Source organism: Liolophura sinensis, chromosome 1, assembly GCF_032854445.1.
Source record: "Liolophura sinensis isolate JHLJ2023 chromosome 1, CUHK_Ljap_v2, whole genome shotgun sequence".
In the NCBI taxonomy this organism is placed as follows: domain Eukaryota; kingdom Metazoa; phylum Mollusca; class Polyplacophora; order Chitonida; family Chitonidae; genus Liolophura; species Liolophura sinensis.
The window spans coordinates 65,106,230-65,122,082 of record NC_088295.1 but is presented as its reverse complement, the minus strand read 5'-3'; the positions used below and the strand labels follow the sequence as shown (position 1 = coordinate 65,122,082).

Sequence of the window (15,853 nt, the reverse complement as noted above, 5' to 3'; positions counted from 1 at the left end):
CTGGATACCGGCAGCCTGGTTCAGGGGCTGGAGGAATTCTTGCTGGAGAGAATGTGCTAGTAATGGAGGGTGGTGAAGGGGCTGCTGTAAGTGGTGGAGTGGCTACTGTGGGTGGAGGGATTCTTCTTGTTGGTAGTTGAAGTGGTGGTGGAAGCAAGGATGACTTGGCTGCAACTTCTGAAATTTCAACATATCAGAAAAGTAAAAACATTTTAACACTGACACCATCACAGTCACAAATTTTTATACTTAAGAGACAACTTGGAGCCATATTATGATCAACAGCATTTAGATCTTTTAATATATGCACATTATTTGGCTCTTGGAACCCTTTAGGTTGAGAAGCCCTAGGTTCAGAGGGTTGTTCTCGCACCTCTTAACTGGCTCACAACCAGTGAAGTCACATGCTTGAATTTGTGGCTTAAAGTCAGTCGATGGCACTAGACACAAATATGTCAGAGTTCCCTAAACCCTAGCTCTGGATGCCTTCGCCACGCTCTTTTTTATTTTTTCTGCCGCTGATGTAGTCATGGCTGGGTCCCCTTGGACTCAGTTGGAAGAGTTGTTCCATTTTAGAAAACAGTCGATAATTAACCTACCACGCCCACCCAGTCACTCCTATACAATGCCTCGGGCACCTGACTGTTACAATCCCGAGATGTAGATCATTCCAAAGGAAAATATTCATCTATATTTATTATAAAGTCCAGCATCTCTGCTCATTTGTTATTTACGAAATGGCCGCCACCTACAAAGCGCGCATGCAGTTAACAGTTAAAGGTTAACATCTTACCACAAAAAACTGATGTCACATTGGAAAAAATGAAGGGTAATTCGTTGAAATCTTGGATCAGATACACAAAATCTGTAGATGATGCTATCCTCTCCAGTTCTTGAATGGCTCTCTCCACAGCATCCCTGTTTCCTGATCCAATCCCAACAGTTATTACTGTAATCCCTTCTTGCTTGGCCAGAGCAGCCTCCTGTTCTGTAAGCTCTGGGCGTCTTGACAAACCATCAGTCAAAATGATCAAGATTCTGGGTACTCCTTGCCTAGCTTGTTGTCTGAAGACTTCCCGTGCATACTGCATACCAAGATGAGTAAATGTGGACTCTTGATCATGCACCAAACGCCCAAACTCTCTCCTAAACTCTGACACATTCAGGAACGGTCTCAGTGGAATTCCTTGTACCCGTGAACTAAAGGCCAACCCTCCAACCCTGATCCCATCTGCTGGATTCAGATAGAGAGAATCCACAATGGACAGGACAAATTCCTTCTCCTGCTCAAAGTTGATGTCCACCATACTGTCCGACCCATCCACCATGAACATCAGCTCAGCTGGATACCGGCAGCCTGGTTCAGGGGCTGGAGGAATTCTTGCTGGAGAGAATGTGCTAGTAATGGAGGGTGGTGAAGGGGCTGCTGTAAGTGGTGGAGTGGCCACTGTGGGTGGAGAGATTCTTCTTGTTGGTAGTTGAAGTGGTGGTGGAAGCAAGGACGACTTGGCTGCAACTTCTGAAATTTCAACACATCAGAAAAGTAAAAACATTTTAAAACTGACACCGTCACAGTCACAAATTTTTATACTTAAGAGACAACCTGGAACCATATTATGATCAACAGCATTTAGATCTTTTAATATATGCATATTATTTGGCTCTTGGAACCCTTTAGGTTGAGAAGCCCTAGGTTCAGAGGGTTGTTCTCGCACCTCTTAACTGGCTCACAACCAGTGAAGTCACATGCTTGAATTTGTGGCTTAAAGTCAGTCGGTGGCACTCGACACAAATATGTCAGAGTTCCCTAAACCCTAGCTCTGGATGCCTTCGCCACGCTCTTTTTTATTTTTTCTGCCGCTGATGTAGTCATGGCTGGGTCCCCTTGGACTCAGTTGGAACAATTGTTCCATTTTAGAAAACAGTCGATAACTAACCTACCACGCCCACCCAGTCACTATTATACAATTCCTAGGGCACCTGACTGTTACAATCCCGAGATGTAGATCATTCCAAAGGAAAATATTCATCCATATTTATTGAGGTCCAGCATCTCTGCTCATTTGTTATTTACGAAATGGCCGCCACCTACATGGCGCGCATGAAGTTAACAGTTAAATGTTAACATCTTACCACAAAAAGTTGACGTCACATTGGAAAAAATGAAGGGTAATTCGTTGAAATCTTGGATCAGATACACAAAATCTGTAGATGATGCTATCCTCTCCAGTTCTTGAATGGCTCTCTCCCCAACATCCCTGTTTCCTGATCCAATCCCAACAGTTATTACTGTAATCCCTTCTTGCTTGGCCAGAGCAGCCTCCTGTTCTGTAAGCTCTGGGCGTCTTGACAAACCGTCAGTCAAAATGATCAAGACTCTGGGTACTCCTTGCCTAGCTTGTTGTCTGAAGACTTCCCGCGCATACTGTATACCAAGGTGGGTAAATGTGGACTCTTGATCATGCACCAAACGCCCAAACTCTCTCCTAAACTCTGACACATTCAGGAACGGTCTCAGTGGAATTCCTTGTACCCGTGAACTAAAGGCCAACCCTCCAACCCTGATCCCATCCGCTGGATTCAGATAGAGAGAATCCACAATGGACAGGACAAAGTCCTTCTCCTGCTCAAAGTTGATGTCCACCATACTGTCCGACCCATCCACCATGAACATCAGCTCAGCTGGATACCGGCAGCCTGGTTCAGGGGCTGGAGGAATTCTTGCTGGAGAGAATGTGCTAGTAATGGAGGGTGGTGAAGGGGCTGCTGTAAGTGGTGGAGTGGCTACTGTGGGTGGAGAGATTCTTCTTGTTGGTAGTTGAAGTGGTGGTGGAAGCAAGGATGACTTGGCTGCAACTTCTGAAATTTCAACACATAAACCACATATCAGAAAAGTAAAAACATTTTAACACTGACACCATCACAGTCACAAATTTTTATACTTAAGAGACAACCTGGAACCATATTATGATCAACAGCATTTAGATCTTTTAATATATGCACATTATTTGGCTCTTGGAACCCTTTAGGTTGAGAAGCCCTAGGTTCAGAGGGTTGTTCTCGCACCTCTTAACTGGCTCACAACCAGTGAAGTCACATGCTTGAATTTGTGGCTTAAAGTCAGTCGATGGCACTAGACACAAATATGTCAGAGTTCCCTAAACCCTGGCTCTGGATGCCTTCGCCACCCTCTTTTTTATCTTTTCTGCCGCTGATGTACTCATGGCTGGGTCCCCTTGGACTCAGTTGGAACAATTGTTCCATTTTAGAAAACAGTCGATAATTAACCTACCACGCCAACCCAGTCACTCCTATACAATGCCTCGGGCACCTGACTGTTACAATCCTGAGATGTAGATCATTCCAAAGGAAAATATTCATCTATATTTATTATAAAGTCCAGCATCTCTGCTCATTTGTTATTTACGAAATGGCCGCCACCTACATGGCGCACATGCAGTTAACAATTAAAAGTTAACATCTTACCACAAAAAGTTGACGTCACATTGGAAAAAATGAAGGGTAATTCGTTGAAATCTTGGATCAGATACACAAAATCTGTAGAGGATGCCATCTTCTCCAGTTCTTGAATGGCTCTCTCCCCAACATCCCTGTTTCCTGATCCAATCCCAACAGTTATTACTGTAATCCCTTCTTGCTTGGCCAGAGCAGCCTCCTGTTCTGTAAGCTCTGGGCGTCTTGACAAACCGTCAGTCAAAATGATCAAGACTCTGGGTACTCCTTGCCTAGCTTGTTGTCTGAAGACTTCCCGCGCATACTGTATACCAAGGTGAGTAAATGTGGACTCTTGATCATGCACCAAACGCCCAAACTCTCTCCTAAACTCTGAAACATTCAGGAACGGTCTCAGTGGAATTCCTTGTACCCGTGAACTAAAGGCCAACCCTCCAACCCTGATCCCATCTGCTGGATTCAGATAGAGAGAATCCACAATGGACAGGACAAAGTCCTTCTCCTGCTCAAAGTTGATGTCCACCATACTGTCCGACCCATCCACCATGAACATCAGCTCAGCTGGATACCGGCAGCCTGGTTCAGGGGCTGGAGGAATTCTTGCTGGAGAGAATGTGCTAGTAATGGAGGGTGGTGAAGGGGCTGCTGTAAGTGGTGGAGTGGCCACTGTGGGTGGAGGGATTCTTCTTGTTGGTAGTTGAAGTGGTGGTGGAAGCAAGGGCGACTTGGCTGCAACTTCTGAAATTTCAACATATCAGAAAAGTAAAAACATTTTAACACTGATACCATCACAGTCACAAATTTTTATACTTAAGAGACAACCTGGAACCATATTATGATCAACAGCATTTAGATCTTTTAATATATGCATATTGTTTGGCTCTTGGAACCCTTTAGGTTGAGAAGCCCTAGGTTCAGAGGGTTGTTCTCGCACCTCTTAACTGGCTCACAACCAGTGAAGTCACATGCTTGAATTTGTGGCTTAAAGTCAGTCGGTGGCACTAGACACAAATATGTCAGAGTTCCCTAAACCCTGGCTCTGGATGCCTTCGCCACCCTCTTTTTTATCTTTTCTGCCGCTGATGTAGTCATGGCTGGGTCCCCTTGGACTCAGTTGGAACAATTGTTCCATTTTAGAAAACAGTCGATAACTAACCTACCACGTCCACCCAGTCACTCCTATTCAATGCCTCGGACACCTGACTGTTACAATCCTGAGATGTAGATCATTCCAAAGGAAAATATTCATCCATATTTATTAAAGTCCAGCATCTCTGCTCATTTGTTATTTACGAAATGGCCGCCACCTACATGGCGCGCATGCAGTTAACAATTAAAAGTTAACATCTTACCACAAAAAGTTGACGTCACATTGGAAAAAATGAAGGGTAATTCGTTGAAATCTTGGATCAGATACACAAAATCTGTAGAGGATGCCATCTTCTCCAGTTCTTGAATGGCTCTCTCCCCAACATCCCTGTTTCCTGATCCAATCCCAACAGTTATTACTGTAATCCCTTCTTGCTTGGCCAGAGCAGCCTCCTGTTCTGTAAGCTCTGGGCGTCTTGACAAACCGTCAGTCAAAATGATCAAGACTCTGGGTACTCCTTGCCTAGCTTGTTGTCTGAAGACTTCCCGCGCATACTGTATACCAAGATGAGTAAATGTGGACTCTTGATCATGCACCAAACGCCCAAACTCTCTCCTAAACTCTGACACATTCAGGAACGGTCTCAGTGGAATTCCTTGTACCCGTGAACTAAAGGCCAACCCTCCAACCCTGATCCCATCTGCTGGATTCAGATAGAGAGAATCCACAATGGACAGGACAAAGTCCTTCTCCTGCTCAAAGTTAATGTCCACCATACTGTCTGACCCATCCACCATGAACATCAGCTCAGCTGGGTATATACAGTCAGTTAATGTACCAGGGATGGGCAGACGTGGATCGGGTCTGACAATGAAGGCGGATGGAACTGTAGTTTCAGGGACAGAGGCCACCGTAACTGGGCGAAGAGGTGTAGTTGGCAGAGGTGCAATTTCACCAGGTAAACTTGCAAAATCTGGAAGAATATAAACATAAATGTTTGTATAAACTTGCAGCATTAACTTTAAACTCACTGAAATTCAACGTTTACCGTTAATGAATGGTTTAAATGTATGAAATAACGTGAAGATACAGTAGTAGGTCTTTTACATAAAGGTAAACTACAATGACATGTAGATGATTACTGTATTATTAAAGATAAACAAATGACAAATGTAATGTTGAATTTCGGTTTCTTTAAACACCCATCTTGTATATAGTATAAGCTATAATACACAATGCCCAGCATGCAGCATACATACCACACAAGGTTTGTGTGAAGTTGTTTACCAGCGGGTCCAAACTTTCAAAATCTGGAAGAACATAAAGGAGGTCTGTTGAGGAGGCGATGTTCTCTAGTTCACCTCGGGAGCGAGAATTTGTTCCTAGGATTGCTCTCCCAATACCCACCACCACAATAGTAACATCTTCTAGCTTTGCATCCTCTGCCTGTTGCGAGGTCATCTCAGGTCGCCTGGAAAAGCCATCAGTAAGAATCACAAGCGTTTTGGGCACCCCTTCTCTAGACTGAGATTTGAAGATCCCTCTAGCATACTCAATACCCAAGTGGGTGAAGGTCGATTCTTGATCATGTATAAGACCACCAAATGACTCACGAAACTGTGAGACGTTCTGGAAAGGGTCAAGAGGAATGCCCTGGACACGGGTGCTAAAAGCCAAGCCTCCGACTCTTATACCGTTCACCGGGTCAAGGTAGAGAGAGTCCACCACAGACAGCACAAAGTTCTTCTCTTGAGCAAAGTTGATGTCCAACATACTGTCCGACCCATCCACCATAAAGATGATCTCGCCAACATTCGGACAAAAGAAATCGTCACTAAACAAGGGTACTGTTTCTGTAGAAGCAAGTTCTGGAAAACGATAAATGTTACATATGGTATCATTTGGTACAGGCAAATAATCTATGTTTAATGGCAGAAAACTAATAAATTCATTGTCTCTTAACCAAAGAACAAGAACATCTCAAGGACACACAGTGATCAAGAACAGTATATTAGAAAATCCTGGTGATCCACCAGTCATGTGATGTACACGTACCTTGCAGATAACTCTCACATCTTGGAAAACCAAGAAAAGTGACTATAGGAAATATATCATGCAGATTTTAAGTTATACCAATATGACCAATGATACGGCCAATATATTTCACATCATGTTTAAATATGTGTATTAATTAATTCCATACTATGACACTGTATGTATTTAGTAAAATCTGCCAGCAGTTTTCCAATGCTTTTGCACTCCTGTAATGCCACAGGAGAACATAATTCAGATGAGTAATGTAATTATTTTTAGATAATTTCATAAACTCGGTATTTTCCGCAACGCTTTCTTTTTGCTTTTTCCACGATGTACAACACAGAGGTCACTTACTGGACTATATCTGGGAATGACTAGACTGAGCTTAATGATAGCACCAGTCTCCTGCATGTGCACATGCCTACTAATTAACACTTCCTTACTTGATTGGTGTCTAACGACATGTTCAAGAATTTTCCACTTTACAAAGCAGTGTAGGAAACCGTGGTGCCTGGCATAAACCACCAAACTTCATGACAGTACCTGACAAACCTCTTGACATCAAGCCACTGTCGAAACAACTAAATTAATACTTTACTGTGAAAGATTTTAGATGAGTAAATTTTACATTTATCAGTGTGTCCACACTTACCGCATACAGTTTGTGTGATATTTGGTGCCCATGACAGCAAAGTGTCAAAACCCGTGATGTTGAAGGTGAGGTCTGGATAGGATGCTATAGTCACCAGCTCATCCATCGCCTCCACAGCTATGCCTTGGTTTTGTCTTCCAATACCCACAGTAACTATTGTGATGTTCTCTTCCTTAGCCCTCGCCGATTCACTGATTGTCAGACTGGGTTTCTGGGAAAAGCCATCTGTGAGAATAACCAGGATCTTGGGAACATTTGGCCTGGCTTCCTCCTTGAAGATGGTTCTGGCATATTGTATTCCTGAGTGGGTTTCTGTACCATCACGGTCGTGAGGTAACAAGTCCACTGCTCTCTCAAACAGATGAGCCCTGCTAGAATGAGTCAGCGGTACTCCATGGATCTCGGTACTGAAGGCGATACAGCCTACACGCATGCCATTGACCTTGCTGAGGTAGAGGGAATTGGCTATGGACAGCACTAAGTCTTTTTGTCGTTGAAAATCAACATCCAAGATGCTATCTGATCCATCCACCATAAAAAGGACCTCACCAGTAGCAAAGCATTCTGATACAGATAGAGAAAAAAGCATTCAGGATTTTATGCCTGTGTGTAATAATTACGATAATACTATACATGAAAAATAGTCATTATTATCATAGAATGCTTATCAACTGTAAAATACTTCTATTCTTCATTCAACCAAGTACAATTTTTACCACACAACATAATTCCCAAGCCAGTTGTAAAATAACAGCATGTGATCAACTATAAAACGATAACATATGATCAACTACAAAAAGAATAGCATACGATCAAACTATACAAAGCTAATTAACATTTTCAGATAAAAATTTCCCTTCCTCACAAACATTTCCACATGAAATGGAAGTAACACAATAAAACTGTAACAGAAGCTATCTTTACATTTTAGCCACAACTAAGCAGATCTATGTCAGTCATTCTGTCTGTCAATCAGATTTTTGACGTCCTATCTTCCAACATTTGGATCCTATATGTTTTAATTTTGTCATGCGGTGTCACAGCTATTTTGGATATGCACTTCTCTTTTTACAATTTTTGTCACTTCAGTCAAATGTTTGATTTCAAAAGTGAAAAGAGACATTAACACTATTTTTCATGTGAATCCCAGTTGTGGTTACTGCTGAAATGAGCTTGCTTAAAAAACAAACAAAAAAAACAGGAAAACTCAGTGTTACATTAATGTCATCAAACATTGTAAAACAAAAGTCTGGTAAATTGTTTTTAAGCTTTGATTTCACCATTCTGACCACAAATCATGATGGTACAGATGGAGTACAAGCTACAAATGTACATCTGTCATATCTCATTCCTTTAATCGCCTTATTATAGCATGAGCAGCAACAGATGTTAGAAATTCCTCCATTCATACGCATATTTATAAGACACTCATTCATCTGAAGAAAAAAACGTTCACAGGCTCCATGAACAGGTAGACATCTAAAATTTTTGTTAATACATTCATAAATGTATAATTCATCAGGTACATCTGTCTACATAGATTTTTTAGACACCTACATCGGTGCACTGCAGCCACCACACACATTCATGGAAGGCACTGACATACCTCACCAATCCTCTGAGATGACATTATTTTTGTATGTATGTATGCTTGGGGCTTAATTTTTCAGGCATTTGACGATGAGGAGTCATTAGGTGTACGTACATATATTCTGTCTTCTTGTGGCAGGGCGAGTCAATGCTGCCTAAGTGCTGCGCCAATGAAGTATCATGGCAAACACACCAGACATGACACCCCACCCAGTCACCTTATACTGATTCCCAGCCAACCAGTTATGTTCCTTGCTTTATAACCTGTCTTTGTACTAAGCACAAGGGGATCTTTGGTATAATTCAACCTGGGTCTGATCCTTGGGTCTCTTGAATTCGAGGCAGACAACATGATTTTTGTATATATGAATGTTCAAAACAATTCACAAATGAAGCAGTATAAATTTCCAATCATAATGCACAAGCACAAAAGTACAGAAATTGTCTGTGTGAAGGTTTTTGGCTCATGCAGTTGTTCCACAGGCTATTTGCATGGGCTTTAGTCCAGGCTAAAATGTCATATACTTTGTTTAAGATTTAAGCCCCAAGCTTTAAACTTCCATATAATTTTGAACGACTGGCCTCACAAATGGGGGATTTGAATTGAAATCCAAAAGCTATACATTTTTATAGCACCCACCTCAAAGTACATTACATGCCAAACCTCAATCTACTATAAATGACGTACTGCCAAAAGCCAGATGATCAATGTATTCCAAAACTTGTGACATGTAAAGGAAAAGAGGTGATGGACGATGGGTGTGCAGACTGACAAAGATGCATGAACACAGATGACAACTTTTCAGGCCTCTAGCATGATAAACTTCTTTATTTACAGAAAAAGAAACAAAAAAGCATTATTGAAATATCTTGAGTTTTCTTACTAATTGTAGATAATTTCATGAAAATTCAACAAAAATAATTCTTGTCATTATCCCATTTCAAAAAAAATGTTGTTAATTATTTTGTAACTATAAGAAGCAAAGTCTTAGATTTGTCAGTTTAGAAGCAGTTAAAATGTGTAACTTCATTTGTGTTTTAAACTGTAAACCCCCATCCTGTGGCAAAGTCTATTAAGTTAATGGCTAAAATTAATTTCAGACATGGGGCTACATATGAGACAAAGACACGTTTTCTCAGATAAGAAATGCCAATAAAAAATGACAATGAAAAGCTAAGAATGTGTTTTTATCTGCATCACTGTAATTCTTCAACAAATTTCGCAAATTTTCAAGATGTTTGCCAACATACACGCTGTATTCTGAAGGCATTATTTTGTGTAGGCTGATAAAATTATACTTTTCGTGAAGCTCTGAAATTGGCCAATCCAACCAATGTAGTTTTGTCTCCAAAATCAAATTAAAAATGTGTATAAAATACACTGAAAGTTGACACTTTACATGGGAAAAGGTTGAGGAATCAGGGTAACAAGCCTAGGACACAATACACATTTGGTCTGGACCATTCAATATTCAACGCACTGAAATCACACCTGTATGTTCAACTTTTGACATAAACCCACTAACAACTGTAGAAAATTTCTAATCAGAAAATGACCATCTATTCTTGTGACAAAAGCTCAACAGTCAGACTTGATCATGATATCAGCTGTCATAAATATAGTCTTTCAAGTGTGACTTTTGTCTACCTGATGCGAAGTGAAATCGCTGAACTGTATTTTTTATCAGATCTGACAGTCAAATGGCTGCCTATCTCTACCATGGCAGGAAATGTGAGGTTATCATTACACATCTCTTAATTATATGAATAATTAAAATCACTCTGATTGTCAAGATATCTAGAACCTTTCAAATTTCAGTATCGGTAAAGCATATTCCTCTGCCTGCATAAAAATAACCTTTTCAAATTATAACAAGTCCATTATATTTAGTTAAGATCTACCCACAACAAACAGTTTTGAAAAAAAAAAATGCTTTCACAAATAAATAAATGTAGTACCTCTAAATAGACATTCTTTCACACACATTCTGATGTATTTAATCACTTAAGATTAAAATACACATCCTTGAAGTGATATATATTAATCTCATATTATGATTATGTATGTGTTGAAAATAAAACATCTGAGTACATGTATTTAGATCTTGTGCTTGGAACTGGCCCAATCAACATCTGATATATTAGAGTCTGACCTCCAACCCACTTGGTAATCATCAGATAAATCAAAATGCTGAGAAAATGCAAATAATGGTGTTCTTGATCAGAATCATAACTTACAGCACTGTGAGTCACAGGGTTGGTCACAATTTTAATTTGGGGCTATTTTAAGGTCCAATAAGCCAGCCTACATGCATTTACTTGATAATAGTAAGTGTTTTACTTTGTAGGAAAGAATATTTCACTTCCACAATGATTTCCAGGTTTGTGGGTAGAGAAATCCAGGCAGGGACTGAAGGATACCTTATCTACCAACATGACAGGTGCTTGAGGAATCTTCCCACAAATCATCACAAACAAGCCAAAATAGGTACATACATGTAAAGCTATATAAAGCTACATTCCTCACAGCAAGGATATTCTACATACACCCCCCTCATTATTACCTGCTTTATTAATTAACATGTGATTCAATAAAGCAGGGTCAAAAAAAGTTTCCCTCAAATTTTTCACAAACTGTCGTTGTAAACAACTGTTCACACTTTCAAGTTTCAGTGAAGAAAACCTTCAGATTTGTTTATTCATTGCACTCAAAAGCTTAGTTATCATGTCATATTATGAAAAGAAAACCATGATATCATGATGATGTGGCTTATAACTGTATATATTTTCTGTCCATATAATATATATATGCCAAATGCTATCAGTAGCTAACAGACCTCATACAATGTGCAATAACAGGATAGACAGATTTGTAACAATAGTCATAATTAGGCAGAGCGGCACATTGTATTAAGATTTATTTATTTATTTATTTATTTGATTGGTGTTTATCGCCGTACTCAAGAATATTTGACTTAAACGACGACAGCCAGAATTAGGGTGGGAGGAAAATGGGCTCTCCACGGCCATCTGCAGGTTTCTGGCAGGCCTTTCCACATACGGCCGGAGAGGAAGCAAGCATGAGCTGGACTCACAGTCACCGCATTGCTGAGAGGCATTACGCTAGTGCACTAACCAACTGAGTCACGGTATTTTATATTAAGATTTTAGGCAAATTCAGCAGTGAATGCAGTTTTCCAAAGTCAAAGTATCAGAGCAGCAGATTTAGTTCATATTTAATAGACTGTTATGCAACTGTTTTTGGGCTAGGTGCAAAATTGCTTAAAGTTTAATCTGGTATTAAGTCAAACGAGTTTTGAACAACTGACTGACCAAATTATTTAGCATGATTGAAGATACAACCCTGATCACCAAGAACTGAGACCGTCAAAATACTGTCACTGATTTATACAGGTTGAAATCGAAGTATCTGCGAAATATAAACGTAAATTAATGGACAAACTACATTTAGGAAGTTAGTGACTACAGGCAGATACATGTAAATGTAGAATAGGGCTGAGAATACAACTCACTCAGGCGGTAAGATTCCACTTGGCTATAGGTTTTGATTAGAATTATTTCATTGGAGTCAAAAAGGATTAGTGTCCAGATTCAACTACTGGCCACAATTACAAAGTTTGTAACCTGTTTAATCAGTGTATGATCAGTAGGGCGTCTGTGAAACACAATTACAACGACCTTAAATCCACTCAAAACAACAGACTTACATGTACGTACTGCACTAGCAGGTCCTCAGCCGGCCACCCAGTAGGCCCTATGCCTCAGGGGTGATGCCACAGCTAACCTGAGGCTAAGGCTGGCTGGACTACAGAGCCTGAGATTCACATCAAAAGGATTCTGATATGGATTCTAGCGTTATGCAGAGTGAAATATACTGCCATATCAATTTAATTCAACAACAGAAGACGATACAGTTCCGATTTATGTCACTGATATTTCTGACCACACTTCGGGTTCTGAATTTTCAGACAATGATGTTGATGTTTTGTTGAGTCATTTCCAGCTGTAGTGGTAATACACACCGGTATAAGCTATATGTACACATATACAGCTTTGTGGTCAAATTTTGCATGTTTATCATACAATTTGATATTTTTTAAAACATACTTTGTCTCTGGCTGCTTCACATGTGAATATATTTCCTTGAGGGCTTCTAAATTCATAACCCACATGCATATGCGATAACAATTGGTATTTGAATAGCTAAAGTCTACATAATCGTGTCCCATATAAATACAGCGTGGACATCACTGTCAATGTACAAAGATTTGCTCTCTTGTATGTGATCCAGTTTTCAGTTCAATTTTATAGTATTTTATAACCATTGTGTGTTGGTACCAGAGTGAAAGTGCCTAGAAATGCCAGAAAAGGTTTTTGCTGTGTTCAAGTCAGCAACGTTGAGAGGAAACGAAGCATAATTAAATTTGTAATTTAATTACTTTCCTCAGTGTCAAATGACATGGAAACTTGAAAAAACTAACACTGGACTTCTTTGATGCACTGTACTCAGACAGCAAACAATTACAATGTACTCAAATTAATGTAGCATTTCTTCGTATTTTTATCTAATCCAAAATCAACAATACATACAGGGGTTTCTAATTATGATAATACTTAAAATACAGCTGAGCACTAATCCTTTTAACTATTTCTTTGTCATATTTTTACTTTCTTTGATTTTTTGAATCACTGCATTACACCCACTGTTATTGGTCATGTTACTAGGTCCAGATGGACCTGTTGGCTCTGATGGCAGTTGGATTTAAAAATGGACTGCATGTACACTGGTACCTCACCATGGCAAACTTTCTGACAAACTTCATATTCAACAAACTTCCTGACACGAGGCTCAACACTCAAAGAATAACTACTTCATGGGTAAGTCTGCCATTATAAATGCAGATATTTACACAATATATCCATTTAAAAATACACTTTCAATAAAAAGGTGTTCAATCTGATAAATGTGAATGACAATGAGAGATAACATCACAATGAAGTATAATATCTGGATTACAAGGTGTTATATATTAAGTAGGCTACAGCGTTTCCATGTACCTAACATAGCACTGTTATCACTGCATCATGATAATACTAGTATAAACATCAAAACATCACAGCTCAATGAATCAGAGGTTGTAATCCATATACATTTATATCACATTGTGTTGGATATGCTGTAACAAAGAAAAATGCTAATGCTTACGTGATGAGAAGTCTGGAATGATCTGGGATCCTCCATAAATCATGTGAGATGACAGGAATGTCACAGATAAAAGCAGCTGGATGAAGTCCATCCTGCAGTTAAAAGGACCTGCAAATCAAAATATTATGGTGATTAAATATGTTTAATATTTGGAAAAACATGTTTAAGAATTATAACAAATGTCCCTTTTAAGCAAGTTTATTTGAAGAATTTTAAGAAATATTTATTTGGTTAAATAGGAATAATTATGGTATCTCTGAAACTTAATCACATAGATATATAATAACAATAACTTATGAAGTAAAGACAATCTTTCTTATGGCCACTTATAAAAAGTGAACAACTACAACATGATATGCTGTTTATCTTATTTAAACACCTAAAAATTTCAATATGTAGATGTGAATGCATTAAAAATGTTAACTATTCTGCTGAAGGTTATTATAAAAAAAACTCAGGTATTAGAAAACAATGAATAAAATATTATCAAAATTACCTTGAAATCGATGTTCTCAGAATGCAATAAGCATGATGCGTTTTGTTGATATAAGAGTCCACTGGTTTATACAGCACGTACAGTAGGTGGGTAATAGCTCGGGAGAAATCTACTACCCACAGGCCCTGTGTGAAGCCAATTACTCTAATATGTTATAATCTTTACAGGTGGCTAACAGTTAGGCCTCTGAAGCATCCAGTCAAGTCGTTTCTCTCTTTTATTCCCCGATACTTTAATCTGATGCCACCCTCCACGCCATAATGAGGCGGGGCAGGAAATTTGACAAATCATCAATCCAGAAAGTAAACCCTTTTCTAAAATCAAACAAACCATCAGAGTACGTATTTAACCATGCTTGGTGGTGGAGATGGGGGTGATAAAGCAGGTTCAAAATGCATGAGGGAGGATGTTGAAAAGGGGACTTCATCAGCTGTGGTATAACAATGTTAATGAGTTCATCAGCCATTCACATTCCTTAACCGACAACTCAAGCTTTATCAGTGTCATCAAATACTTTAGAACAAATTGGGACAGCACCTTGGCTAGTACATTCTGCAGCAAAGCCTTTTTTTCTAAAACATACTGTATATAAGGTTATAAAATTGGCCTCAACAAGGCAAAATTTGGTCAGAAAACATTACTTCTGGAGATGAAACTTACATTTTTCTAGCAGGATTATACTTTGATACTACAAACAGCTTCAAAACTATGATTATTAGAACTCTCCAAATCATGCAAACAGAGTAACTTAGTCCAGTACAAAATTTTAAGTAAAATAGTGTCTGCAGTGGCCAACTGATAATCATAAAACAATAGCATAGCACTGAATTCCCTTTAATACACTCTCTCCTAAACACACATGTATATAAGCTTTAAAGTCAGATTTACAAATCACTCAGAAAAATCTTACATGCCAACTAAAACATGGTGTTATTTCAGTTGTCTCACGATTAAATTATTTATATCGTTAGCTACCGGTACATATACTGTATACTGATATGGGTCTGTTCTGTTTTACTATGAGTGTGCCAGTGTAAACACATGTACAAATAAATATAAATGCATGTTCAAAGAAATTAAAAGTTTGTTTCTTTTTCTAACAGTAGTATTGACAGTGCTCCTGTATACACAGGGTATACTCCTAGCACCATAATGTTGGCCGTCATCTTACAAGTGAAATACTCTTGAGTAGGCCTATGGCATAAAGCACCTATCAAATAAATAAACACAAAAATATATCATAAATAAATATACAAGTTATCATTAAAGATTTTCTGATTTTCTGTA

General features: G+C 39.1%; 2 protein-coding genes across 2 annotated transcripts in view; both read right to left on the bottom strand.

Moving 5' to 3' along the window:
• LOC135481931 (synapse-associated protein 1-like) overlaps nucleotides 1-15,853 on the bottom strand; it is a 49,729-nt gene that overhangs the window by 22,307 nt on the left and 11,569 nt on the right. The window lies entirely within an intron of this gene.
• On the bottom strand, nucleotides 57-14,395 carry LOC135482320 (collagen alpha-3(VI) chain-like). The gene is made up of 8 exons (XM_064762248.1): nucleotides 14,071-14,395; nucleotides 7,254-7,817; nucleotides 5,824-6,432; nucleotides 4,827-5,537; nucleotides 3,487-4,212; nucleotides 2,134-2,859; nucleotides 859-1,519; nucleotides 57-177 (listed from the first exon to the last, which is right to left on the bottom strand). The coding sequence occupies exons 1-8, from the start codon at nucleotides 14,159-14,161 to the stop codon at nucleotides 57-59; spliced, it is 4,209 nt and encodes a 1,402-aa protein (XP_064618318.1). The 5' UTR covers nucleotides 14,162-14,395.

What these genes read in the sequence shown, in the direction of transcription:
- LOC135482320 (XM_064762248.1), bottom strand. Translation starts at nt 14,161, where the DNA reads ATGGACTTCATCCAGCTGCTTTTATCTGTGACATTCCTGTCATCTCAC. An exon ending in TATCACACAAACTGTATGCG is followed by an intron (nt 6,433 to 7,253) that starts GTAAGTGTGGAC and finishes ATCGTTTTCCAG; the next exon opens with AACTTGCTTCTACAGAAACA. An exon ending in TGTGACGTCAACTTTTTGTG is followed by an intron (nt 1,520 to 2,133) that starts GTAAGATGTTAA and finishes TTGAAATTTCAG; the next exon opens with AAGTTGCAGCCAAGTCGTCC.